General features: G+C 39.0%; 1 protein-coding gene across 2 annotated transcripts; it reads right to left on the bottom strand.

The window, feature by feature from the left end:
* Nucleotides 1–6,506: 6,506 nt before the first annotated feature.
* DAZL (deleted in azoospermia like) lies at nt 6,507–23,107 on the bottom strand. 2 transcript variants are annotated; one of them, XM_065669199.1, is made up of 11 exons: nt 22,946–23,107; nt 18,081–18,215; nt 17,782–17,873; nt 16,339–16,390; nt 14,249–14,315; nt 13,819–13,952; nt 12,317–12,394; nt 11,383–11,433; nt 9,003–9,107; nt 8,186–8,278; nt 6,507–7,443 (listed from the first exon to the last, which is right to left on the bottom strand). In XM_065669199.1, the coding sequence occupies exons 1-11, from the start codon at nt 22,949–22,951 to the stop codon at nt 7,390–7,392; spliced, it is 867 nt and encodes a 288-aa protein (XP_065525271.1). In that variant the 5' UTR covers nt 22,952–23,107; the 3' UTR covers nt 6,507–7,389. The 2 variants fall into 2 exon arrangements, with proteins under 2 accessions (XP_065525271.1, XP_065525270.1); XM_065669198.1 differs by having other exon boundaries at nt 8,186–8,281.
* Between the last annotated feature and the right edge of the window lie 3,383 nt (nt 23,108–26,490).

Raw genomic sequence — 26,490 nt, forward strand, 5'->3', positions numbered from 1 at the left:
AAACTGTTACCCACAGTTTCTGCTAGATAAACCCTCCCTTCTTCAGCCAAGCACTTTGGACCTAGGAAACATTGAAAACAGCAGGTAACAGTAAGCACTGTTAACAAAGGTAAACCACATGGCTGAGTTCTCATCCATTTCCAACGACCCTGTTCCATTTACAAGAACAGAGAAATTCAGAATGAGTATACAGTTTAAAGAAGTATTCCATGTTCTTACTCATTTCAAACCTACCTCTGTAAAAATGGGAACGAAGAAGGCTAAATGAATCCATTGAAAATACACACTACAGGCTTTTCTTTTTACTATTTTATATTTCTCAAATTCTTGGGATTGTAGAATAAACTGGACTTACCTGAAAGCAGAAAGAAAAATGAAAGCCTTTTCTCACTTACCAAAAGAGAGGAACTGAAGAGAGCTACAGATAAGCTGACAGGAATTTATCAGCTACAGAATAAAACTGTGGTTTAAACTTCCCTGTCCTGCTTCCTCCATGGAGTGCCCAGCTCTGTCCTGACAAAACACTCAGACCTGCTAAGAAACCCTGCCTTTCTGTCAAACCCATCACACACTGTAACACAACCTTTGGTAATCTACAAAGTGTTTTCACTGCATTTCTTCCATGCATAAATTAAATTAGCCTACAATAAGAACTGCTACATTCTGTGACAGAGAGCTTTTATCATAAAAAGGACAGGCTATAGTGTTCCCTAAGAGAACTATTTAAATTACAGTATTTGGTAGGGTTTTGTTAGCTTAATGCCCCACCTGCTGGCTGATGACTAAATTGCATTGTGACAGTTATCAAAGGAGTCACATGCCTATTATTGTCACCAGTAGGTAGCTATATGCTGCCATGGCAACTGGTACAATTCTCTGCAGAAGATGGACTGCACAGCTGGGTCCACCACAGTGTGAAGATTAACATACAGAAATAGAACCTAGGTGGTTTAAAACAGATGTTTAAGATTTTTTAATATCCATTCACACTAACCATGCTGAAGTATTACAAAGCATAATGTAACTAAGAAATACTACAAAAACAGTGAACTCATGTATCTTTAGTCTGTATAAAGATTCCTACACCTTCAGCTGCATGCAGCTCAGTCACCATACAGGGCTATTATATTCAGGTATAGTTTCTTAAAAATGGATCAAAGAGTTAAAAAGAAGAGACACAAATCAAGGCTTGTGGAAGTTATTTCAGATTCATTTATTTAAGAATGCTGACTGGAAGAACAGTTTTAAAGCTTAGCTTATCATAAAGAGTAAGTACAGTGTATTGTTCACTTAGTATCCAAACATCACTTGGTTTTAAGGAGCTCTGCCTGCAGTTTGTGCTGGCCTGAGTTCAGGACCTGCTTAATAATTTGAATGCACACAGATGAGGGACCTTTCAGCAGCAGATGTGTCTGGCTGTCACATCCATTCCCCCCCAGGCAAGGGAAATGGAGTCAGCAGACACCTATTCAGACATGTTTCTGCAGCAGCCCTGAATTTACATGGGGACCTAGAAAATGTTCTTTCCCTGGACATACAAGGATTTGCTAAGGTGTCAATTCCTGTCTTCTATTTCAAACCACCAACTCCTCAGCTCAAGACTCCAGATCCTTCTGCAGATACTCTGCATGGAATCAACTGTGTTAAGACTTATTAAGAGCTGACCAAACACTATCAAGTTACATGTAGCAAAAGAAATTCCATATTCGGGCTTCCTTCACCCCAGTAGACACGTCCAGTACTTTCTCAGTTTAAGAAATCACACTGTGGTTTGCACTGTCCCACAGCACAGCTTCTCATCTAGTAGCCCAGCGTTCTGAAGTGCTGTGCACCTTACCAAGTCCCCAGATACCACAGCAAACAAAGCTCATCTGCTCAGACCTCCCAGCTTACAAACAGGCAACAGAACACTGAAACATTATTTCTGAAACTTCACCACAATTATCTTTGAAAAATCTGAATTTAAAATTCATTTAACAGAACTGCACTTTTGATTAATGAAACTACCACAGACCACCTAAGAAAACAAGTAATTCCTGAGTCTGGCTGTCTCCTAAGTCAGGGAATAGCCACCGCAACACTAAGATAAGCACAACTGACAAGTTCAGATCTATGAAACCTATTGTAACATTCAAACAGAAAGACCACACAGACTTATCATCAAAAATAAATGAAATCCAGCATTTACAGGAAGTGTATTATCAATGCAGATCAGTTGTTGCAACATTTTCCCTTAGAAAAGACTCAGCAAACAAGTTGGTAAGCTACATACAAAGATCTCTATTCCAGTGAAAGAATCAGGAGCACTAAGCAAACACCACTAAATGTTACTAGGAGTTGCATCGAGGACTTTCACCTGCACTAATGAAACATCTTAACAAGAAGGAAAAGGCCTACTTTTTCCTTTTCTAAAAAGGATTAGTATCACAAGCAAGGAATTTCTGCATATTGCTCAAAATAAAGGTAATTAACAGCCTTAATGTAAGAGACAGTAAGGGAAATCTTAAAAAGAAATCTTACATCAGGTTTTGCCTATGTGCTATACACACATATCTTTACCAATGATGTTTCCAGCTTAATTGCTGTTTGTAGTCTAACTACAGTGATCTTTCCAGGTAGCACTGAATGTGAGAGCCCTCTAATGGCTACAGGAAAAACAGCATCTGTAGCAGATTTGAAGCCTACCTGCACATCACAGGGCAGCTGCTCAGTGCAACGGGGTCCTGTCCTGTTTTTCCCAGCAATTAAGACACTTCCTTCAGAAATTTCCTAGTATGCATGTTAAGAGAACGAAAAATGCTTTAAGGGTATGTCACAAAGCTTTACAGGGAGAAAGTCAGAAGGGCCAAAGCCCAACTAGAACTTAAATCTGGGTACTGCCATAAAAGGCAGTAAAAAGTGTTCCTATAAATGCATTATCAACAAAAGGAAGGCTAAGGAGAATCTCCATCCCTTGGGGGGGGTGGGTGGGAACTTAGTGATAAAAAGAATGAAGAAAAGGCTGAGGTAATTAATACCTTCTTTGCCTCAGTCTTCAGTTAGTATACAGCGAGTATGGTGAAACACTGGAGCAGGTTGTCCAGAGACATGGTAGATGCCCATCCTTGGAAACATTCACAATGAGGCTGGATGGGCAACCTGATCTACTTGAAAATGTTCCTACTCAATGCAGGGCAGTTGGGACTAAACAAAATTTTAAAGGTCCCTTCCAACCCAAACTATGATTTTACAGTTCTAAACACCAATTTTTCCCAGGGAAAAAAAGTGAACAGCCTCCATTAATTGGTTGTTCTAACCCTAAACTGTTCTAGGAAAGCTTTACAAGAAGCTTAGGAATTCCTTGAACACCTACTCATAGTGCACCATGTGAATCAGCATAAGGGGAAAAAAAAAACCCACAAATTTTTTTTTGGGGGGGAGGTGCATGGTGGAGAAGGGTGGAACACAAGACAGCAAAATAGTACTCCTCTAAATTTAAGACAGAAAGCATATAGAGGTTAAGGCCAGACTTCTCTTGAATGGGGTAGGGGGAAAGGAAAGCAGCCTCCCTGACAGTTCAAGAAATATACTGAAATTCAAACACCTACATTAAAGAACTCATAGGTACAGGTTAGCAGCTAAAAGTTTAATTACAAACACACAGCCCAAGTAGAGCAGGAGTTTTGCAGATCTATAGGTAGATTAGTGTCTCACAAGCACTATCACTGTTCCAGAAATATAACGACTGTAGCATACATCTTCACTGGGCTATGTATTTAGAGGTTTTGAGAGATTTTACAGTTTTAATTACTCTGCTAGTCCTAAAAAATTACTGTATGGTTTAAGATAATTCCAGATTTTCAACTCAAGACACTGTATTTTACAGTAACATTAAATCTAAGTACAGTAATGAGGACAGGTTTTACTAGAGCCTCCCAATCCTAAACTAAAAGAATGAACCACCCTTTTTCATATTTGTTTTGAGCACCAAATACACTGAAGTTCACACTACTGAGGGGGGAAAAATAAAAAGAAATAAAAAATAGAAACAAAAACCCCTCTGAATTTAGTCACAGGAGCTAAAGTCAAACAGTCACTGGGGCAACGCAAAGGCCTTTAAACTCAGCTGGTGCCTTCTTTTTTAGGAAAAGTTAGTGAATTTAGAGTAGACATGTAGTATGAAGTTGTACGAGACTGTGAGCTAGTTAGGCTTTTTGAGATGCATAATTCATCTGAAGCCTCAATACTGTTTATAGTCTAGATTTTTTAATTTGTTTTCCCCTCCCTCCGCTACTTAGAAAGTGGCAAACATTAAAGCTTTTAAATTATACAACACTGATCCTAAAATACCAATCTATGAAGTCATTCCTGCGAGTAAAACAGACTGTATACTGGGTTAGAGGACTTGGAAAACAATTTGTTCCATTGAGGCATGCAAAAGAAAACCCTGTGGAAGGCAAGGAAGGGAAAATATTTTGTTTCTTTGTAGCATTTAAGGATCAGATCACCTTCATGTAGAACAGAATTTAGTATCTTGGTTTAGCACACAAATACCTAGAAGGAAAAAAAAAGTATTTCCATTTTGAGAGGGAACTACTGTCTGTGTCAGTCATTCTAATGGAGATCCAAGAACATCATCTGGCTAGTTGTCTCGTTCCAAGAGTAACTGTCAGGTGGAAAAGCCTGTAAAGAATATGAAAAGGCCACAGCACAAAGCAGCTCATTTGGGACACTTCAGGTAAGAACCATAAAAGAAACAAATGTCATAGCTCTGTAATACCAAGTATATGCAAGCACTCTTATTTTTCTATCTTGTCGAAGTAATTGTTTAACAAAAAGCTGTCTTACTATTGAAAGGAGACTTGCATCATTTGGGGTCCCACACAACGTACATACTCTGCACAGGCAAAGGCAGATTCACAAGAACTCAGTACTGCCTACTAGTTCAGTTAACATGGTCCACTTGATTTGGTAATAGAAGAGATACAAATTTGCAAGAAGCACCAACTGTGCACCTATTTTACAAATGCCTTCAGCTACAGCAGTATTAAACAGATGTTTTGACTTTCTGAATGCAACACAAAAGAGATTTACCTAGTTTTTGTGTTATGCTTATAGGGTACTTCATAAGAACATTAAAAATGCATGCTCTCAGTTATAACTTGTTACTTTTACTGGCATATACCACAAAAAGTACAATTCCCAGATGGAAATAAAGAGATTGGTTTCCTACGGGTGAGATATGGCTAACAAAACCAGCACAACATGATCTAATGGAAGAGAAAATAAACAGTACTTGTAAGGCCTGGTCTATGCATTTCAGTGTGATAAGCCATCTCAGCATGCTTTTAAGAACAGTTCATACCTAGCAGCACCATCTGAAACATACTGAACAATCAACTCACTCACCAGATGGTCCTTCAGGTAACACTTGGTCAAATAAACATAAAATATGCACTCTATATAGCTATCTTCTGTTTTATCTCTTTCTTTGGGTGTTGAGACTCTTCAACAAACTACACACAGGCACTTGTTTTCTTATAGCTACAGCATAAAGCCTCAAACACATCCCAGGGCAATCAAGCCAACTAGAACATTAAGACAAAAATGTGCATTTGCAAAGAAACAATTACCTTCATTAAACTGACATCACAGCTTTAAACAGCCTGAGTAGGCTGGTTTAGATACTTAGGAGTCACAAAGAAAATGGTCCTGGATAGTCAGCAAACCCCAGATTTATTCTTAAAATAAAAATACTGAGTTTAGCTGCATAACTGTAGAATTTAAATATAATCAAGCTACTATCTTTAAAACTGTAGTCTTGAGACAACTATGGCAAATTGGTATTATGGGAAGACTTAATGCTATCTTTAGTGACATGGAACAGAGCAAATGTTAACAGCTTTGCTTTTTCAGGTCAATGTATGCTATTAGAACATTAGTATAATTCTTCATAAAGCAGCTCTAAAACATATAATCATTTCTACCCCCACCCCTTTCTCTATCAAGGAAATTCCATCCATCCAGAACACTCCTGAGAAGCAGTTCTCAGACATTTTTCAAACTGCAGCCATATTCCCTCACATGTCCAGGTCTGTAGCAACGTTCCCTTGTGTGCATTTCACTAGCATCTACTTCTAGTGAAGTCTTTTCCTAGCCATTACTACTTCCAGAAATTTGAAGCTGAACACGTAGTCCTGTTCAAGCTCATGCATACATCCTCGACCAGAGAGGCTCAATTCCCTTCTTAGTCTCCCCTTTACTGACATTGAGGTGCTGGAGTATGAAGAGAAAAAGCAGGCTAGGGCCTAACATACAGACTAAATACAGTTCTCAGTTCTACTCTTTCAAAATTGCAGCTACAAACTATACAAAATGAAGTTGGTTACTATGAGTGTGTAGTAAACTCCAGTTCTCATATAGGGTAACAGATCTCCAATAGCTTCAACAAATCCTTATTATATTACATGTCTTTCTCAAGGTAGCTTAAAATTGGCTCTAGCATTGTATCAGCACATCACCAGAAGTTTCAGAAGCAAAGTCAAAATAAAAATTTATTTTAATTGTTTCAAAATACACAACTAAAATCTACATAATTATTAAAAGTCTTACAGGTATTCTTTGATTAACAGTTTGCATCACATAAAGGCGTATTTTAAAGGCAGCATTTTCCTCACAATTTTAACATGCAGGTATTGCTAAAATTTGTCAAGTAAAAAAGCATACTCTGAGTAGCCAACAGAGCTAACTACATACTTGCATTTTAAGTTAGATATAGGAATTTTAGGATTCTCCTAATTACTCTCCCAAAGCTAGTATTGATGGTCAAGACTGCAGGTACATAAACTGTCATTAATGAACATAAACACATTGATTAGGTAGTCTAAGACAACCAGGACTTAAAGGGCTTCAGCTGAGTTACAACTTGACATCTTCCACTTCACTGATTAAGAGCTCAGTTTTAAAATACAACCTCTTGGGCAAATAGCTACTTCCATTTTTAAACTGCAAGCAATAACCAGTTAGAGTTAGTCACTTAAACTGTGGTTTAACAAAAAAATAGATGTTAAACATGCAAACTGTATCTTAGAACTCAAAAGAAAATCCACATGCAAACAAACCAAGAGTGTTTTTCCAATATAAACTCTTAAACATGCCAGTTATCAGGGGAAGCATGCAAACAATAAAACATGGAAGTCTGTCAACTCTTACAACTTTAAACTTCAAACTACTCAAGTAAAGCCAACTGTATTGAAACAGGCAGAACAGAACACAAACTTCAACTTGAAGCAACCTTCTGAAAAACATCATACTGCATTGCTAAACTGAACTGTAGTAACATCAAGTCAATGAATTCAGATACTTTAAAGTTTTTGTTGATCAAACACTTTCACATTCTGCCTTCATTGATCAAACACTTTTGAGTACTGCTCTTCCTTTTCTGAAGTGATGCGCCTTCCTCTCCTGGAACAGGGTAGGAGAAAAGACAGGAAAAAATTTCTAGGTAATAACCACAATAAAGCAACTGAAGTTTCAGAAGTATCTGAATACCTTCTGTACTCTATTCACCACCACTCCCTCTAAAACAAGCAAATAAACAGGTTCTATATTTCTGTTTCAGGGTACATGTGCCTAGTTCACATCTGTCCTTTAAAACAAAGGATGCAAAATCTTAAATAAAACATTAGTAAACAGGAATACCAGCAGGAATATAATCAGAAGCTGCAATTCTACAAAGACTGAAGAGATAGCAAGAATGTGATGACCAGCTACCAACCTGGACTACAGTTTACTGGTTACAGCACAGATGTTACACTTTGTAAGGAGAGCTACACCACACAGTGGATACTTAATTGATGTACAGACTATCAAGGCTCAAACTCAACATCATCTAACTAAACTAGGGAATAACCCACTTTAGCAGTTTGTCTCTGAGACGTAATTACCCAGCCTCTTAAGTATCCATAGGTTGCCTGTTCAGCATTTTATGTAGTCTTCATTAAATCCAAACCCAACTTCAGCATGTATCTCCAGCATTAACTAGCTGAGAGCCAAACCCACCCATCAGAGCGCATACAAGAAAAAAAACAAAACACCACAACCAAACATTCTAGATATGCATCCTTTCATCTTTATGGTGTGCTGTAGGTGAACAAGTTGAAGGTCAGCTGTGTTTCAGGGATTTAATTTCGCTTTCACTACATACCTTAGGGTAGTCTTCTTGAGATACAGTGCTCCTCAGACGGTTCTCAGGATTAAAGAGACAGGATACTACTGTTTGTATGCTCCTGTCCACAGACTTCTGAAATACAGTTATAGGTGTATCTACAACCATACTGATTTATTCTTAGCCCAATAGTAGCAATATATGTCTGTCACAGTTTACTTTGCATTCAGGATTCCTCAATTGCCTTATATTTGCTGAGCTCTTATTTATCTGCTTTTAATCCTGGTAACTTCATTATCACCCTTAGATTTTACAAGACAACATTTCTAACCAATGACATGCCAGTTTAGTTGTGAAGTAGGCAAAGAGCTGAAAAATGACATCTCCTTTAGAATTCTGAGCCAACTGTTAGCCAAACTGGGGTCACCTTCCCAAAAAAAGTGAAGAGTGTTACCAAAACTGTTACCAATTCAGGTATTTGAAGCTTAAAATAAGTCTGCATAAGATAGCAGGCAGTGCTACCTAACCTGCATTTTAGTACCTGCAATTCCCCCATAATTCTCAGCAGATTAAGCATAATCATTTAAAAATATTATTGTACTTAATGAAGTCAAACACATTTTATAGAGACTTGAGCACTACAGGCAAGCAGTAGTTTGAAGGAAATCTGAGGCTTCTGAAGTTGTACTCAGAAATCAGATACAGTAGATGGAGAAAATGCCTAAAGCAGCAACTATAACCTTATTTTCTCGGATACTGGTCAGAGTCCCTCTTCACCAAGCCACACAATGCTCACATGCAAATTTCTGGGAACAGGATTTATGGCAAAGCATTGAAATTTTGAGAAAGCACTTACCTTTTGTGGACTATTAGTAGATGACTGTGTGGGCTCTGGAACAGCACATTCTGTCTGTATAAATTCTGGATCCCCAGTGCAGTGGTAGCTTACTGAAGTATAAACCTGTAGAGTTTAAATATTACAGTGTTTCAGTAACACTGGGAAAACATGCACAGTTGTGTTGTCAGTAGTGCTCAGTTACCCATAAGCTATGCCAACCTTGTGAAACTATCAGAAGTGTGAAGTCAAGTGGGGGAAATACTGTATGTTGCTTAAAGAAAATTCTACTTCCTTCCAAAAAGGATATATTCTAATAGCCATCTCCACTGTAACCACTCAACAGTTAACTCCTCAGCCTACTTCTTCCATGTATGAGGTCTTTTTGTCAAGCATAATGAGTAATGAAGGTGTTCAAGAATGAGACAACCAGCAGTAACTTCAAGAGATTAAAGTACTAAAATCAAACAAAAGGGGAAGCAAAGCATCATCTACCATTGCCCTTCCAAGAAGCTGCTTTGCTCTATGCAGATCCTTTCTTGTCTGAAACTTCCTCCATGCCAATATAGTTAAAAAAAAGTTAAAAAGACCTAGAAAAGCACAAATCACTTTGTTTTCCTTCAGAAATTCCCTGCCTCCCTCTGCCAACAGGGCAGTGTTACAATTGGCAACCAACTGCAGTTAAATTACAATAACCAAGAGGTTGATAAAGCACCTATTCTTATGAAAATATCCTTCCAGATGCTTCCAAAGAGGACTGGCAGCTTTTACAGCTAATTTTACTGGGTACTCAATGGCAGGGTTAAGCATCCTCAGTTTCCAGGAGCCAAACTCCCCATCCAACCTCCATGCCCGAAGTAATCAGATTCACACCCACACATGACAGTAGTTTTCAGTTTCTTGTAACATCATTCTTAATGTTATTTGTGATTATACAAAGCAAACACCAGGTGTACCACCTGACATTCCCAAAAGCACTTCAACACTGAAACTGTAATCTCAAACTGATGATAATGGGAGATACAGTATTAACAGACTATTTCTTTCTGGGCACCACTTCTAACTTTCATCAGAAGAGGCATTATATCTGACCTCATCACAACCGGGACATTCTTATGAATGGGAACTGATTAGCCACTGAATAGGTATGTATAAAACAGCAGATCAAGAGATGAAGTTTCCCATCTCATTATAGGCCTGCCCTCTTGAGTCTGAATTAAGAATGGTACTTAAAAGATGCTTAACAGTCCTAAAACAGTTGTCTGCTCATAATAAAGCTTAAAACATCCAATGAAAACCATCATGCACACACACTCCAAATACTCTTCAGCTTGCTGTTATCTAATTGTGTTGTACTGCTGCTGTATCATATCCATGGATGTTATTCAACACAAATTATTTTAAGCAAACAGGTTAATCAGCATTCCAATGACTTCTGAACCCTTTTGAGTGTTTCTGCTCCCACTAAAGCAAAGGTAGGTCTCACTAGTAAGTGACTTTCCATGGAAAGAAAAAGGCTGCATATCTCTGCTGAGAAGCTGAAAGCAAGTATTAGTAGACATGATCGGCAGTCAGCAGGAATCCTAATACGATCAGAGAACGAATTGCCAAATGCATGCAGGCAGCAATACAGATACACGAAGTTCTACTTTTCTTCATTTCCCCCCCCATTTACCTTACACATTCTACAGACATCTGCTGGGAATTAGCTTGAAAGGATACTGTTCAGAAGAAAGTTAAGTATTACAGCTTTTAAACACTTAATAGAAACTGTACTCAATAAATACAGGATTATACACAGAACAACCCAAGATGCAAATTCAAGTTCCAACACTTAATGAAATATATGTTATTTTTTCCTCTTGTGAATGTGTGTAGAGTCACACAAAGCAAGTAATTTTTAGAAGCTATCAGCACCATTTATAGCCTGCAGCAGCCTGGGAAGTAATTTTAAAAGCTGTTGAAAAGAGCCAAAAATTATCAGTATTTGCAAAGCAGAGTATTTTGAGGCTTTTTTAAAAATTTGGAACAGTAAGCAGTAATATGATACAGATCTTTAAGTCAGACTTGTGCATTGGGTCACCACTTATCCTTCAACCGTTCATGAAAAACCAATCCTGTTCATGTTGAAATTCCAGAATTCTGTGACCAGAACATATGGAATAACACCATAAAACAGGTAGCTGTGTTCTGCCAAGCAGCTCCTAAAAGAGCACCATGTCAGTAGGAAGCCCTGCACAGTTGCCTACTCTGTCCGCAGCTACAGATCTGTATAGACCAGATTACATACAGCTCCAGCCAACAAACAACGATTTTTATTGTTATTTAAAGTATCATCCTGTCAAACCAGTGCACTAATTGAGAAGACAAAAGTTCCAAAAGTTTAACACTGTAGACTTACCGGAGGCATAACATAGTTTCTTTGCTCCCCAGCAAACCATTGTGGTTGAACCTTGAACAAAAAATTGGACAAAACCCAGCTTTTATTCATTTGGTTCCAACACAAGCAAGTAGCTGCTCTTTAAGAGCACCATTTATAACAATTCATGTCTGGATTTTTCACTGAACAGTAGTTTACAGTCTTCTATCCAGCAAGATAGCTTTTTCACATGTATCCCACGTAGCGCTTAGCGTAAGGGTCACCCTTACCAAAGATTCAACCATCTCCTTTCTCTTCTGATTCCAAGGTGTTTGGGTTTTCTTAAAATAAGATTTCTGAACTTTAGAAAAATAGGGGAAAATCACAGCAACCACACTGAAAACATCTCACACCTCTAGTTAATTCCTGTTACTAAACTATTTCTGGTTTAGCTTCAATAAGAGGACTTTGAAACACATTTCACTTACAAGTTCAAAAATCATTGTCAAGTAAAGTGCCTTCCAAGACCTTTTTAGAACTCAAGAGCACATCCCCTCTAAATACATCCCACATTTTTATAGACTGGTAAGACTCAAGTGTTTCTGTTTTACATAACATCAACTAGCTGCACTATAGTATGCAAAGCTCCTTCCTATGAGAAAAAGTATTAGATCCCTGTACTTTTTGTTGATTTGGAAATTGATTTATAATTGAGTATTTAAGAGAGAAAAAAACCCACCAAAAAGCAAGTACCAAACTGAAGAGCATGCCAAGTTATTCAACAGTTTTCACTGCATTAGAACAAAAATATCACCAATTTTGTTTTTACTCTTGGTTTGTGAAGCAGGAGCTGAAAGGAAAAAGAATTCCCCGAAAGAGAAACACAGAAAGGTCAGACTCCAGTTAACACTGTTCATTCCATTCAAGTTTTGCCAAGTATCAAGAGCCTTTCTGCTGCTACTGAAGAGTTACATACCTGGTAGTTGTAGGCTGGCTGATAACCTACAGGAACTTGCTGCTGTATCAGTACAGCTGGTGAACAGTATGGGTATGTCTGCAAATAAAGTTCATGGTTTTGAAAAAAAACAAAAAACAAAACAAAACAAAAACAAACAAAAAAAACCCCCAAGTTTGAAGCAAGACAGGAGTCAGGACTAGATTTTTAGATGTGGTCACATTGTTATTTCAATCCCCGTTTCACACTAGCTTCATTATTTCAAAGCAACCCTTACAGGTTTCCACTGTGGCTTCCGCACTTCAGGCACTAAAAATCTCTAGGATGTGGGATTCTAAATATGTATCTAAAAATCCTACACCTGGTTGTAGCTGATCTTTCAAGTCATTTCAGAAGTACAACTTATCCCAGCCCAACTACCATGAAATAATGGACTACAGCCTGAAGAGAAGTTTCTTGGAGCCAAAGCAAGCCAAGTATTACAATTCGGATGATTTCCCAGCATTTCTTCACCGCAACTATTTTGGCATAATGTTAATCTGGAACTTTCTCAGCTTCTTCAGAGAAGAGTTAAAGGCACATTCCAGCATCTAAGACAACACTATTATTTCACTATTTTGCTCTCCCAATAAACTTGGGAAGAACCAGCAAGAGTATTATCAAGATCTCTGCCTTGGAAAAAGAAGTATTTCTGTGAGTCGTTCCTGTTTGCTCATACATTTACTTCATGAAAATATACAAAATAGAACAGCTTCCAGTTAATACCGCCCTGTTGTATTGCCATATGATAGTGTTAACATAGAAAGATGCCATAATCTGTAAAGCCTTCTCCTTTGCAGTACAGGACTCATAACAGGACCAGAAGTACTGGGTCTACACCTCAGTAAGAATGCTTATCTGAAACACCAATAAAGTGACATCCTGTAAGCATACCATACTGGTCACAGCTGTTAAGAGCAGATGCCACAACTGTTCTTAAACACAAGAGCAGTTCAGAAATATGAATTTGTTCAGGTAGGAGGAAACAAAGTACTACAGGCAGCTTATGGTTCCATACTTGTTGGTTTTTTTTTAAAAAAAAAAAAAAGCTTTTAAGTTCTGTTATTTAATCTGAGCCAGGACAGCAGTATGCTAAACATCCAGATGCATTTGATTTGTGAAGTGCATCTGTCACAAGTAGCCATTTATATAGTTAAGTTATATAAAGTGCAACATACTATATAATTAAACATTATATAATTAAAATTTGCTCCACCACCTTCAACAGCTTTCACATGCTCAAAATAGAAAGTATCTCCACCTTTCAGTTTCTAAAGGGATGACATCGCTGAGTAAGTTTTTCCAAGGTTACTGGCATTCTCTTAAAATGGTTTGATTTTGGGCACTGCTTATAGGGGAAGGTGATAAGAAAGCAAGAGGGAAGATGAGATTGGAGTCTTGATACATATTCCTGAAGTTGCATGTGCTTTCACCTTCAAAAACACTTAATTATGATTCAAAATCAGTGTCATGAACAGCCTTACCTGAACATACTGGGTTACTGGGCTCATTACAGCTGGAGGCTGCATGTATGTCTCTGTATTTTGATTTCCCCATGCACTATGGAACTGCGGTACAGGAGGATTGAAGACTAATGGTCTGGGATGCACATAAGAACCTTTTTTTAAAGCAAAGAAAGATAAAGTATTAGAACATCTTAATATGTATTTCATTACTAATCTGAACTCAGACTGCAAAAAAAAAGTGTTTTGACTCTTACATTTAATGCAACATTAACTATATTGTGTACTGCTACCAACCTGAGAGTATTATCAAAACTGTACATCACACAAGGAGCAAGGTCATAAAATTCAGAATTGATCAGATAAAAAGGAAATGCAAGGGTGTTAATGTAGAATTAAGAGAAATTGTAATATATGCATGTCATAAAGAAATTTGTGCGTGTATACTTACATAAGTTTTGTTGCTTTCTAATCGCTGGCCCCAGTTTCAGCTTTTTGCCGTGGAAGTTAACTTGCGACTGAAAGACAGGTTATTTTGTAAACTGGGGAATCAGTGAGGCAAGTTGTTTGCTTGATTTTAAGAGACTGTACTCTCCTTTCTACACGACAGTATCACCAAGTGGTATACAGACTCAAGAGCCTGCATTCTCATCTACTTCAAGAACTTATGCCCTTTATCTTAAATTTCCTGTAATGCTCTCAGCAAACTGTTTGCCTACGCACCAACTCTCCAAACCTATTATGTATCACTTGCCTTTATAACAACATCCACTGACAGTAGTTTGCAACTGCCTTTTAGTGACTGTCAGCCTTCTGGTTTTGTAACACACAGATTTGACAATTTTTACCTCAGTGATGATATTAATGTAGAGTAACCACAGTCTGGATTCCCTTGAAACCCTACACCTGAGTGCATTACAAACTGAATCAGACCCAAATCAGAAGAAAAATACTTTCAGGCTGCATGAAGCTACAGAGCTAGGCAGATCAACATAGGCATCTAGAATGGATTTAACCACGCATGTCTGTTTTGTATAGTTACATAGAACACTGGAACCATTCAGTACAGGTAATGCCTGAAACGAAGCAGAGATCACCTCACTGCATGACTGAAGTTCTAAAATGCAGATGTTCATTCTTTTGCTTTTTCCATCCTCTCCAAAAATCAACACCTTTGTAAGATTATTGCTATCTGGACGTGCTTCTTCTCAAGAAGTAATGTGTACCGCCTGTACACCCAAAATTTGTGCTGAAAAGCAAATTTGCCATATACCTCTTGGTCTTTCAAGATTTGTGGCATACACACATCAATACTGTATTAATATTTACACACTAAGGGCTTTCAGTTTTGAAGAGATTAACTAGAAGGTCCTTTCCAACCCTAACTATTCCATGATGTACACAGAAAATCAGCAATACACATGGCTCAAGTGACAATGCTACTTGAGAGGCTTCTATAGAGATTGTTGCCTCAGAGCAGGCATTCCACACTGATCTAGTACAGTAAAAAGGATTCTCAAGCAAGTCTGTAGCTCATTGCAGCAGTATTTTTCCATGAGAGTTAAGGAACAGGAAGCTTTTGAAGTGTTTTGGTGAGAATCAATCTCCTGCTGGAGCTTCACTGCTTTCCACTTTATTCAAACATGCTCTCTTCCCCCTTAAGGGGCTAGACAGCAGGTAAATACATCCAAACATAGCATGGAACACTAAATTTGTGCCTGGATTTGTCTTTCAGATCCACTTTACTATCTGGGAGCTTCAGAAGCAAACAAGAGACTGTTTATCCTTTAGAGGACCTGGGAGTTTCTGATGCAAAGAGTTCAGAGGGAAATATACGTCTTCCACTTTCTCCTAAAACTAAGTGCAGCAATGATGAAAACAGTAAGCTTTCACTGTGTTTTGTAACCTGTTTTTGTAACTTGTAACTGAGATTTAAAATTTCTGATAGTGAACTCTTAAGACAAGAAAGGCTGCAACAATTCCACCCCTTATCTCCTGTGTGAGCTACAGGAAAACTGTATGAAATGCGAACAGTTACATCTTGTAGTCAAGGAGGCTTAACACACATTTGCACTCCAGATAGCATCCAAATGCACAAATAATTCACATACTTCAGCTGCTGAGATGCAAGTAAAACACAATAATGCTATTTTTCTGTTACCTAAATTCCCAATAATAACGCTGATAGGTCTATGTATCTGCCATAAGCACATGGGTTCTATAACAATGATACAATGCAGAAAGTAAGCAGCTAAACCACACACATGAAGCTTTCAAGCACATAAATGAATGAGAATTACTAGAAATACAATTACATGAGACATTCAAGCACACTAATGCTAAAACTAATCTGGTTTCCTGTTTAAGTAAACATACTAAGATTCTACAACCAGTAGAGATTTTAACAAGTTTACTTTTCAGGCAGCACTACGCTTCCCTCATCCTACTTGACACTACAGGGTACATTAATCTTCTTTCCCCTGAACATGTCTCCAGCCTTCATGTATCAGCTTCTTCAGATAATTTAGACAAACAGCTTACTTCTACTATTTTCTGAACATCCACGTTGTCCAGGAAAGATACAAATCCATACCTGAAAAGAAAAGACAGGCTATTCAATAACCAGATTTGGATTTGTTAGCCAAATTATTTTGAACAAGAACTGTTAACAGCATATATGCCAGGTGCATCATATCGCACACCAAAAGTATCAAGTAGGACATAATTTTATAATTCAGCATAAAAATCTATTTACTGCTAACTAGCAGCATATACTACTGGGCCAGATGAAAAGAACCAATTGCCAGATTCTAGAATAGTATGAAACAGAAACAAGGGCTGCTCTTCCATTCCAGTTACTCAAAATGAGCACTACAGTTGACACTACTAACTCAGAAAGTAAGAAAACCCTTTAAGATCTGAATTATCAAGTTTTACATTTACTACAGAGATTTGGATGAAAGTAAACATCACAGAACAGTGACATCAGTAGGGGAAGTGATCCTTGATTGGGTTTCTCAACTTATTTCACTGCCCCCACCCCCCACCCCCCCAGTTTATCTGGTCTAGAAAATGAAGGTAGTTTCAGAACATTATAGCAACAGTTGTGTGAATTAAGGGTGCATGCCAATGCATTATCAATAGTCAGAACACACACTGGCTAAGTGCATATCAGAATTAAGACTAGGAAAGTGTATGAGAAAGTAATTCCCAGCTTGTGCATTCCCACATATGCCCAAGGAAAAAAAAAAGCAACTTTTTAGGGTCTGTTCACAGAATCATAGGGGGAAAATAAAAAAAAAATAGGGCTGGAACTTCCAGAGGTTGAAGCCTCCTTCTCAAAGCAGAAATAACTTCAAAACCAGGAAAGCTTCCCCAAAACTCAACAGCTATGGTCCTGCACATAGTGTTTCACCACCAACAAATAAGAATATTTTTATGCTTTTTTTTTTTTTTACACATATATTCATATATATATTCAATGGGAATTTTGCATGCTTTAACTGCTCACCTAAGTTTCACTCTTCACCCAACAGTGTTTGGTTGTTTTCTCCAACTTATTCCAAAGTGTCAGAAGAGTGCAGTGCCACTGACCTGAATAAGCCATCTACCCCTCCTCTTCACTACCCTGAGGTCTCTCTAGATTGTTGCAAAGTACTCTAGCCATCAGAAAAATTCTACAAAAGAACTGCCTGCATAAGCATCACAAAGTTTTCAGCTTTGCTTCCACTGGCTAAGCGACAGTGACACTTTTCCCTAAGCAGACTGAAGTCAGAAAATTCAGGCTATTCTTTGTAAAAATTACACAGACTTATGAGCTAGAGATTTACACATTTCAGTGTTAATTCACCACAATAGAAAACTGCAGCTAGTCTTAAGGCTTAAGCCTGTCAACTGTGTTGCTAAGTAGTCACTCATATCATCTATGGCAGAATTAGGTCCACATAGGCAGCAACTTAAAACAACTACTCATGTTCTACTCACCCTTTGGAAACACCAGTTCTGTCAGTGATTATTTTCACCTCTTTTACAGCACCATATTGTTCAAAGAAACTCTGAATTTCTGCTTCATTCATCTATAAGAAACAGAACCTTAAACATCTTCAAACACATTCAACTGCTCAGAACAGAGCCAGTACAAATTTTTAAACCCATCTTCTACTACTTGAAGAACTGAAGTTACCCAACTGCTCCAAAGTTCTTTCATGATGCTGCAATACCTTAATTCCCACCTCATTTAAGTGCCCTATACCTTAAATCTTAAGACAAATAAAAGTAAATACCCTTATATCAATTCCACCAACAAATACTGTGTTTGGCATGATCCTTCCTTCTGGCAAAACATATCCTTGACTGGTTGTTGACAAACGGGTATTGTCCTCTGAGGCACCTCCACACTGGACCTCCATGTTTGCAGACTGAAAAATTTAAACAGAAATACGTATTTCAGTCAAATAATTATAGTACACTTTAAGATACTAGCATGCCTTCATCTTCCTATAGATATAGCATGGGACAATGGATTTCAATAGCACCTTTTCAATTCCTTAAAGGAAGTACTTGCTGCAAATGGACTATTCATTGCAAAAAGCTTAAGTAATTATTCTAAGGAGCTTTAAAAAATTCAATCTAGACCTCACTTAAGCTACCTTAAGTAGCCCTGACTATATAAAGCTTCATGATCAGTGTTGCTATTACCACAGTGAAAATGTTAAATCATTTCAGAACTTTAAGAAATTCCTTTCAGATGTAAGCAAGGAATTAAATTCTTTAAGATACAAATTACTGTGTAAATTAATCATTCAATAGAATAAATTTCATCATTTTCCTGGTCAAAAGCTTTAAATCCTTAATATACACTTAAGCTTACAAACAGCCTTAGAACACAAGTAACAGCCTTAGAACTACAAGTTAGCTGTAAGAAGAGCAATCAGACCTTGATGGGATATTCACACTATTCATTTTCTCAGGGGACAAAAAAGAAAAAAAAAAGGGGGGGGGCTTTACTGCAGCAGGAATATGACTGACTACAAACTGTTTCCAAGTAGTCTACACCAAAGCAGGATCTTCTACATGCAGTGCATGTAAAGAAAAACTTCAAAGAATATTATGCTAGAGAAACTACAGTCACACCCTCTGCACACCCAGACTTCAGATGCACACTTTTGGTCCTAAAGTATTTTGTCACAACCTGTCAGTTATGGATTCATTCAGTGCAGAGAAGATAAAATACTCACTAAACAAACAGTAAATTCAGTATTTTGTTCAGATGAATATTGATGCTAGTTGTGTTCCATACACTGCATTAGGTCTGAAGTGTTTTACGAAGGTATTCACAAGAATTAAAATACAACATAAGCACCACAGGCACTACAAACTCAAAGCCTTCATCTTATACAATCTTGAATTAATGGTTCTAGCTATGCGCCATGCTCTGCCTGACAAGCACATAAACAACTGACCAGTTCAATGTTGCTCATCCTTCTACATTAATGAGCTTTTCCTTACAATTCAGCAACCTATCACTACTTCAGATACTGCAAACTTTGATTTAGTCAAAGTTATCTTGTATTTTGAAGCCTAGGAATTTGCAGTAAGTAGCATCCAATTTTTTCTATGCAAGAATTTTATGTTTAATGGACATTTAAATGTAGCTGAGTGAGAAGTACTCATTCAAATTAGACATCCAATAAGGGAATGAGAAAATTACAAGAACCCAGCAACTGCACAAACCCAAAACTAGAACTCAGCCCTTCAAATGTGATTTCAAAGTGACTGAACCAAATTAACAACACACCATTAATAGAAGCCAGAGGGGGTTTGCCCACCACTTTTCCTGCATCTCCTCTGTGCAACTTCTAACACCTGTCAGTTCAAATTAAGCTGGCTTAACAAGAATTGGCAGGAAGATTGACAAAGTGCATAGTTTTTCACCCTATTAATATTCTACTACTGTACAGAACTGAATCAGCTTACCAGGCTATCACAAGCACCAGATCAATGGATGCAGAAGAGTAAATGAAGATGGAGGAGGCACAGCCTCTTCTGAGAAGCACTAAACCATCAGTTCAGTTCAAAACTATTTCATAAAGCTATACCTTAAAATCCACTTCCATCACAACAGATATTGTCACCTACACTCAATTTACTCATTGACTATGCTTCCTAGTGCAAACTCTCAACAAAAGTCACAATTCAATCCTCTCCCCATTATCCTTCAAGGACTCCCTCTACCCTGCATTGAGCTTGGAGACCCCATAACTCCCTCTGCCCTGCAGTGAGCTTGGACACCCCAGAACTCCCTCTACCCTGCAGTGAGCTTGGAGACCACATCCTCCACTCTTCCACAGTAATAGATTGTATAATAGAACATTACTGCTGTAAACAGAAAAAGGGTAGTTCTCCCCCTTCTCTCCTGTTGTTCAAAAGCTCTTTACATCACTGTGCAAGGAAATCCATTCTACATTTCACAGGAGAAACATTTTGTAGTACTTTTCAGACATACCCACTTCTGATCCAAGCACATTCTGTAGTTACATAAACACTGAACTAGCAGAAGAACAAAAGAGCAAAAATGAAGCAAGAAGTGAGGAGACCACTTATTTGGCTGCACCCCCTACCTAAAGGGCATGTGAACTGAAACCTAAGATTGTTGAGTAGTTGGGAGTCTTAAGCTGACTTAATTGCTAGCTTCTGCTTCTTTCTTTCTGCATTTGTTTCAGTGAACCAGACTAAGAGAGAAGTATTCGCCTTTCTGCGTGAATTCTCTCCAGCCTAGAACAGGAAACAGAGCAAAGCAGAGGCACCCAGCAAGTGCCAGAACCACCACAAGTGGTTAAGCATACAGATACTGCTGATACACAAGTCATAGGTGACCTTGGAAGCACAGCATTTCCCACCCTAGTCATATGGGACACAGTTTTCAATGAAAATACACTTATTTAATGCTTTTACACATTAAGTATCTAAAAGGAAAAACAGACTACTTAGGCATTCTGGAAAACCCGTCAACATAGTATGTTTTAAGATCTGTTACCGCATGTGCCTTAGAACTCAAAAGTTATTGAAAAATGCACAGTGGTGTCTCATAGTACAACAAAAGGAAACAATCTCCTTTCAAAGTTACTTTTCAAGTCTTCAGTACTACAGTGCAAAACATTTGACTGGTAAAAGTACTGTCCCATCTAAAACCAAGTTATTTTACCAGCACAACATGTAGTTATTTTACTACATAGCATTATGTAAATGATTGTACTTCTATTTGCAACGTGGGCAAAGAACTCAGCCTTCTGCTGAGCCACCATCCAAAGCCTAAGCCACTTAATTTTCAAATCTGGCAAAATCCTTCAATTGATGAATTTGCTACCTTGAAATTACAGCACCAGCTGAAGTGACCCAACCCTTCAAAAACACACTAAATGGGGTTGATTTGCCTTATCCACCTCATGAGGTATATTTCAAATCACATTTCTAGATGTCAGGAAACATAGGGCTTAAGTTTTTCAGCTTTCTGCAGTTAACAGGGAGGGAGGAGAAGGGGGTGTTCCCCACTTTCCCCTCATAACAAGGTAAATTTAATTGGTTTGCTCTTTGCCCTTATCCCAGCAAGCATTAACTTGATGCCAGTAAAGTGAATTAACCTCTTCATTACAGTTGCTATGAGGCTAGTTAGGCTTCTGTACATTAACAAAACAGGGTGGAAAAGGACTATCCTCTGCGCTAGGTGGTTACCCACCTGGGTCGTTAACCCAAGTGGGTTACAAACATCACTCAGCCTCACGCACATCTGGGAGAGGAAAACCTTCACTTTTAGCCACCCAAGCCCTCGATTTCGCAGGCCTCACCCAGCGCTTCCCCGGCCTCATCCCCCCTTTGTTAAAAAACAAGTACGAAACATTTTGCTTTGCTTTCCCGTCTAAGTACGTCCCGCTCTGCAGCCTCAGTGCGAGCAGAACAGTTGCCATGACAGCACACTCCCCACAGGAGAACATGGCTCCCGCGACAGGGAGAACGCCTGCCCAGCGGGCAGCAGGTGGAGCCATCAGTCAAGTACTGCAACAGGCGCCACTACGACCTGCGAGGCTGGAAGCGGTGTTTGGGGTTTAATACCCTGCTTTTACGGTGCTATCGGAGAGCCTGCGTTACAGTCGCAAATTCCACTTTTTAAATAAAATCACGAGGATGAAATAGCAACTCCCACGCTGAGCCAGCAACGTGCGGGTTCACGCAGTCGGTCCCCCTCACCACAACACAGAGTCCGCGCCGCGCGAAGCCAGGTAAAAAGAACCACCAAAACCAGAAAGAAACACGGCCGGGGAAGCTCAGGCAGGCGCGTCCGGAGCCGGCGAGGCTGCCGCTCCGCTCGTTCCGCAGTGCAGACACTAGCGGCCTCACGTCCGGCCGGCTTCGCACCTCACCTACCCACCATTCCCGAACGAGCAGAGGGGGGTTTCACGCTCAAGAGATGTGGGGGAGAACACAAAAGGAGAGGTGCCCCTATAGGAACGAAGGATAGCGTTTGAAAGCCCCCGACCCCTGCGACAAGGGTTGCGGTCTGACCCTAACGGGAAACTGGGGGCAGGCAGACGGGCTCCCAGCCGCGGCGCCCGCCTAGCCCCGGCCGGCCAGGGCAGGTGCAGGCGCAGGCGCGCCCGGTCAGTCTCTGCACAGAGCGGAAGGAGCCCGACGGTGGGGCACGGCGCCGTGTGGCAGCTTCACCGCAAAATGGCCACTGCTGGTGTGAAGTGCCTCCTGCCTCAAAAGTCCTCGCAAGAGCTGCAAGCCAGGACGCTTCCCCACACACAAACCTCAGGCGTTCAGGATTCCTCCCCTGACTTTTGATTCCTCACTTCCTCTTAAAACTTTAAAACTTTGAAAGTATAAAAAGTCACAGCAACCCTGAAGAGGTTCCGGCGTACCCCTCACTGCGTTAGGAGGTGACACTCCTACAGGCAACGCTGTTCCTCACCCTAAGAGCAAGTGAAAGAAGATAATGGGCGACTTTCCCGTCCACTCACCGCGTAAGATCCCGAGCAACCACTACAGCCCCCCGCAAAGAGCCACCCACGGCTCGGCGCTCAAGTGGGCCCTCTTCACCCACTTCCCACCATACCGACCACGGCTCCTCCTTCGTCCTTCCTCTACTCACCATCATCCACAGAAACCGAGGTAGAGCCCACACACTTAAAAATAAACGAAGCCTTCAAAACAAAAACACCACCAATTTTCCTGAGAAAATAAACACTGGACAGTCCCCTTTTTTTTTGCCCTTTTTTTTTGTCTTTTTTTCCCTTTCTTGCTCCCCAAGGTAGAGAAAAGCAGCTTCTCCTTGTTCCCACTCTGCCCCTTAAGTAGCCCCGAGTGGGAAGGGGCGGGGAAAAACCACACCCGCTCACAGCCCCCTCGGCGCGGCCTAAGGGGCAAGCCCCCAGATGGCCCCCTTCCGCCCCGCACGGACCAGTGTCTGTGCCGTGTTTCGGGAGGGAGCGTGTAGGCAAAGGGTGTCAGGGTGTTGCGGCTTTTCTCTCTCCGTTAGATTAGGTAGGATTATTATTTCGGGCCTTATTGTTGAGCGGGAGGTTACTGTTGAGCGAGGGGGGTAGTAGCGCACTGTTGTTTTGAGCTAGCACTTGGGTTTGTTGAGGCTTGAGAGGTATATTGTTGAGAGGAAGAGGCTTTCACTCGCTTTGAGACAAAAACTGAAGCTTTTTCATGAATATTTGCACGGACTCTTACTGTCTGTACTGAAAACCAACCTACTCTGTTCACTACTTGCCCAAGACCTTTCTAGAAGAAAACTTCTCTGGCAGCCCTTCTGGTTTTACAGTAATAGCATGCTTCTGCTGAGTTTTGGAAATGAGTTTTAATTGGTTGTTTGGTATCAAATGTTTAGAACGTACGCTGATTTTAGAACATTTCAGGGAGAGGAGAAATGTATATATTAAATGTCTAGCCAAAATAAACCCAGCCACTGACTGGGATAGCTTAGTGAGGATTTTTGTTTATGTGGGGCTTTCTAATGGCAAAGGCATAAGAATTAGACTTGTTTAGAATGAAAAATAGAAGTACAAACCGAAACTGATAAACTGAAACGTAAGCTCCCCCCTCCTCCTCCTCCCCCCCCCCCCCCCCCCCCCCATGACATAGTCTTTCTTCTAATGCATAAACTTTTGTTTTAGGTGTTCAGCTTTTTCAGATGCTGGTCATAATAATCAAGAGTAGACTCTACCTAACATTTAGTTCAATAAAATGGATTCATATTTATCCTGAAGAGTGGCACTACGTTAGTGCCACTGTTAAAGTGCAAAAAGAGTGATTTTTCTTCTACTCTTGAAACTAAGACTAGTCTTTATAATCCGAAGTAGAGCAGAAGCCAGATTGTGGGTGGGTTGTGTGGTTTGACTTATTTATTCCTCCCTGGGCCCTAACTAGAAGATTTCTGAAGCATCTCCTGTTTGCTATTAGGTGAAAGATAACTGACCTGGAAATTATAATACAAATCCTGTTTTAAGAAAAAAGAATTCTTTACCTTTTATCATGGAAATTGTGGATGCTGTTCTAGTACTAGTACTCTTCTAGTAAAATTAGTGTGATTCCAATGCAAAAGCCGAGTGGTGGTGTTGCTATAAAAAAAACCCGATCCTTACCAAGGCATTATTGATTCTAATTTTGTGATGCTGTCCTGAGCTGCTGTGGACTGGCTTTGGGTCAGGATGTCTCCCATTTTTCCTTAACTCTGTATTAGCTTCTAAAATTGGAGAACATCTGTTGCTTAAAACAAAGGAGAGCGGCATTTATTTTTCTGCTTCCAATACATGAATCTCAAAAGGGGTGGAGTGAGTAGGAAATTGTCTTAAGTTTGTTTTATTAATATTGCTACTGCAAGGGTTGTTGCTGAACAGCCTTGTTAAATGCACTAAGTAGCAGAATAAGAAACAAATTTTACGTTTTGCTATACTGTACACTACTTTTTACTTAATGCACATTTAAAATACTTAGTATCTTAGAGAAATTGTTTGTCTTCTGGAATCTTAGGATTTCAAGTAATCTAGGAGTTATGACCAGTTATTGTTATGCCTCAGTGTTACCATAAAGATGTATGGCTTTTTGTCTTTAGGTTGCTTGTTTGCTTTTTGTTTTGTTTGGGTTTTGTAATTAGAGTAACTGATAAATTAATACAATTCAGGGAGTGCCCCGATATAGGATCTGATAGGCTGCGGTGGGTGAGGATTCTACAAAAAAATCTGATTAAAAATTATTATAAATAGTGGTGCCTACATTTTATAATTTAATAATCAGAGGTACATACTTTAAATACCAGGTTAGATTTAGTCTTCCTAGAGGTAGATCTAAAATTGGAGAGCAAGAGTGTCATATAGCATTTGAATTATAATAGCATTTCTTGGAACTCTTCTGCAGTTTTAGGACCTTTTCTTGAGAATCATGTTGAGCCTTTCTATAAGGAAATAATATGAACATGAAAAGAAGGATATAAAAGAGATAGTCAAAACAATAGAAGGTTCCACTTTTTAGACAGCTAGGCAAGCTTGCTTACGAAAAAGGTAGTGAGTTACCAAATAGGGTTTGAATGTCTGTTTTCTGAATTGCTGTTTCATACTGAAGAGAGAATGCCACATACATTTCACAGCAGTCAGCTTTAAAGGATCATGCTGTATTTAGTTAATTTTTGGACATTTCCTTTACTGCTGTTTGCATTGGGGTAGTTATTTAAGAGGATGTACCATAATATTGTGATGAACGTCAGTATTTAAAAATAAAAATCAAAACCACATGCTGTTATCATTCGCATTCTAGTAGGGTTTTCATTGGCTTCGGTAAACAAAGCAGAATCTGTGCTCCTATGGGTATGGTAAAATCCTTTGAAATGTGGTGGATCATATGCTGACTGATTTTTTTAATTTTGTTTTTTTCCCTAACTCTGTAAGAAGTAATGGAACACAAACAACTTATTTTTGAAAGACACAGTGAGTAGCTGCATGTGGAAAATTTCAATTAAGTTACGTTTTTTATCCTTGATTTGGATGAAAACCAGAATATTATTTTGAGCATTACTCCATTTAGTTAATTTTCAGAAGTGGAGTTCCTTTGGGAGCTTATTTTTCTAGAAACTGCATTATTTTAGAACACTTAAGTTAGTCTGATAATAAATTTAATACAATATGCAAGCAATAATTTAGTGAAAATTTAACCCCTAAACTATACATACTTGAGTTATCCATAATCTAAGCTGGGACAGTGCTGAAAGTGTTGTATGATACTGTTCTATGGTCAAGGTAGTATTTAACACCATCAATTCATTGTGATTAACCTTTAGGCATTTGAATTCTGACTAGTTCATTACATTTTAATGTGAATAATTTTAGCACTGTAGAAAGGCTGATAAATGCTTTAGTGTGTACTGTGGTGCGTGGCATGAGTGGAAGATTTTAATACATTGTACAGACAGGTAATATTCTTCATCCAAACATTTTATAATAATTATTGTAAATTAAAATTGTGAATGAGACAAGTACATAAGAACATACAAAAACGGCTATACGTGATTCATGTCAGAAGTGCCTCTAGTTCAGTATCTTTGTTCATGTTAACCAGCAGAATTGCTCAGGGAAAGGATGTGAAGACAGGACAGGTGTTGGAGTGGTTTCTCTTGCTTTTATTTTCTCCTTATGCTTG

The sequence above is a fragment of the Lathamus discolor genome, chromosome 2 (genome assembly GCF_037157495.1).
Source record: "Lathamus discolor isolate bLatDis1 chromosome 2, bLatDis1.hap1, whole genome shotgun sequence".
In the NCBI taxonomy this organism is placed as follows: domain Eukaryota; kingdom Metazoa; phylum Chordata; class Aves; order Psittaciformes; family Psittacidae; genus Lathamus; species Lathamus discolor.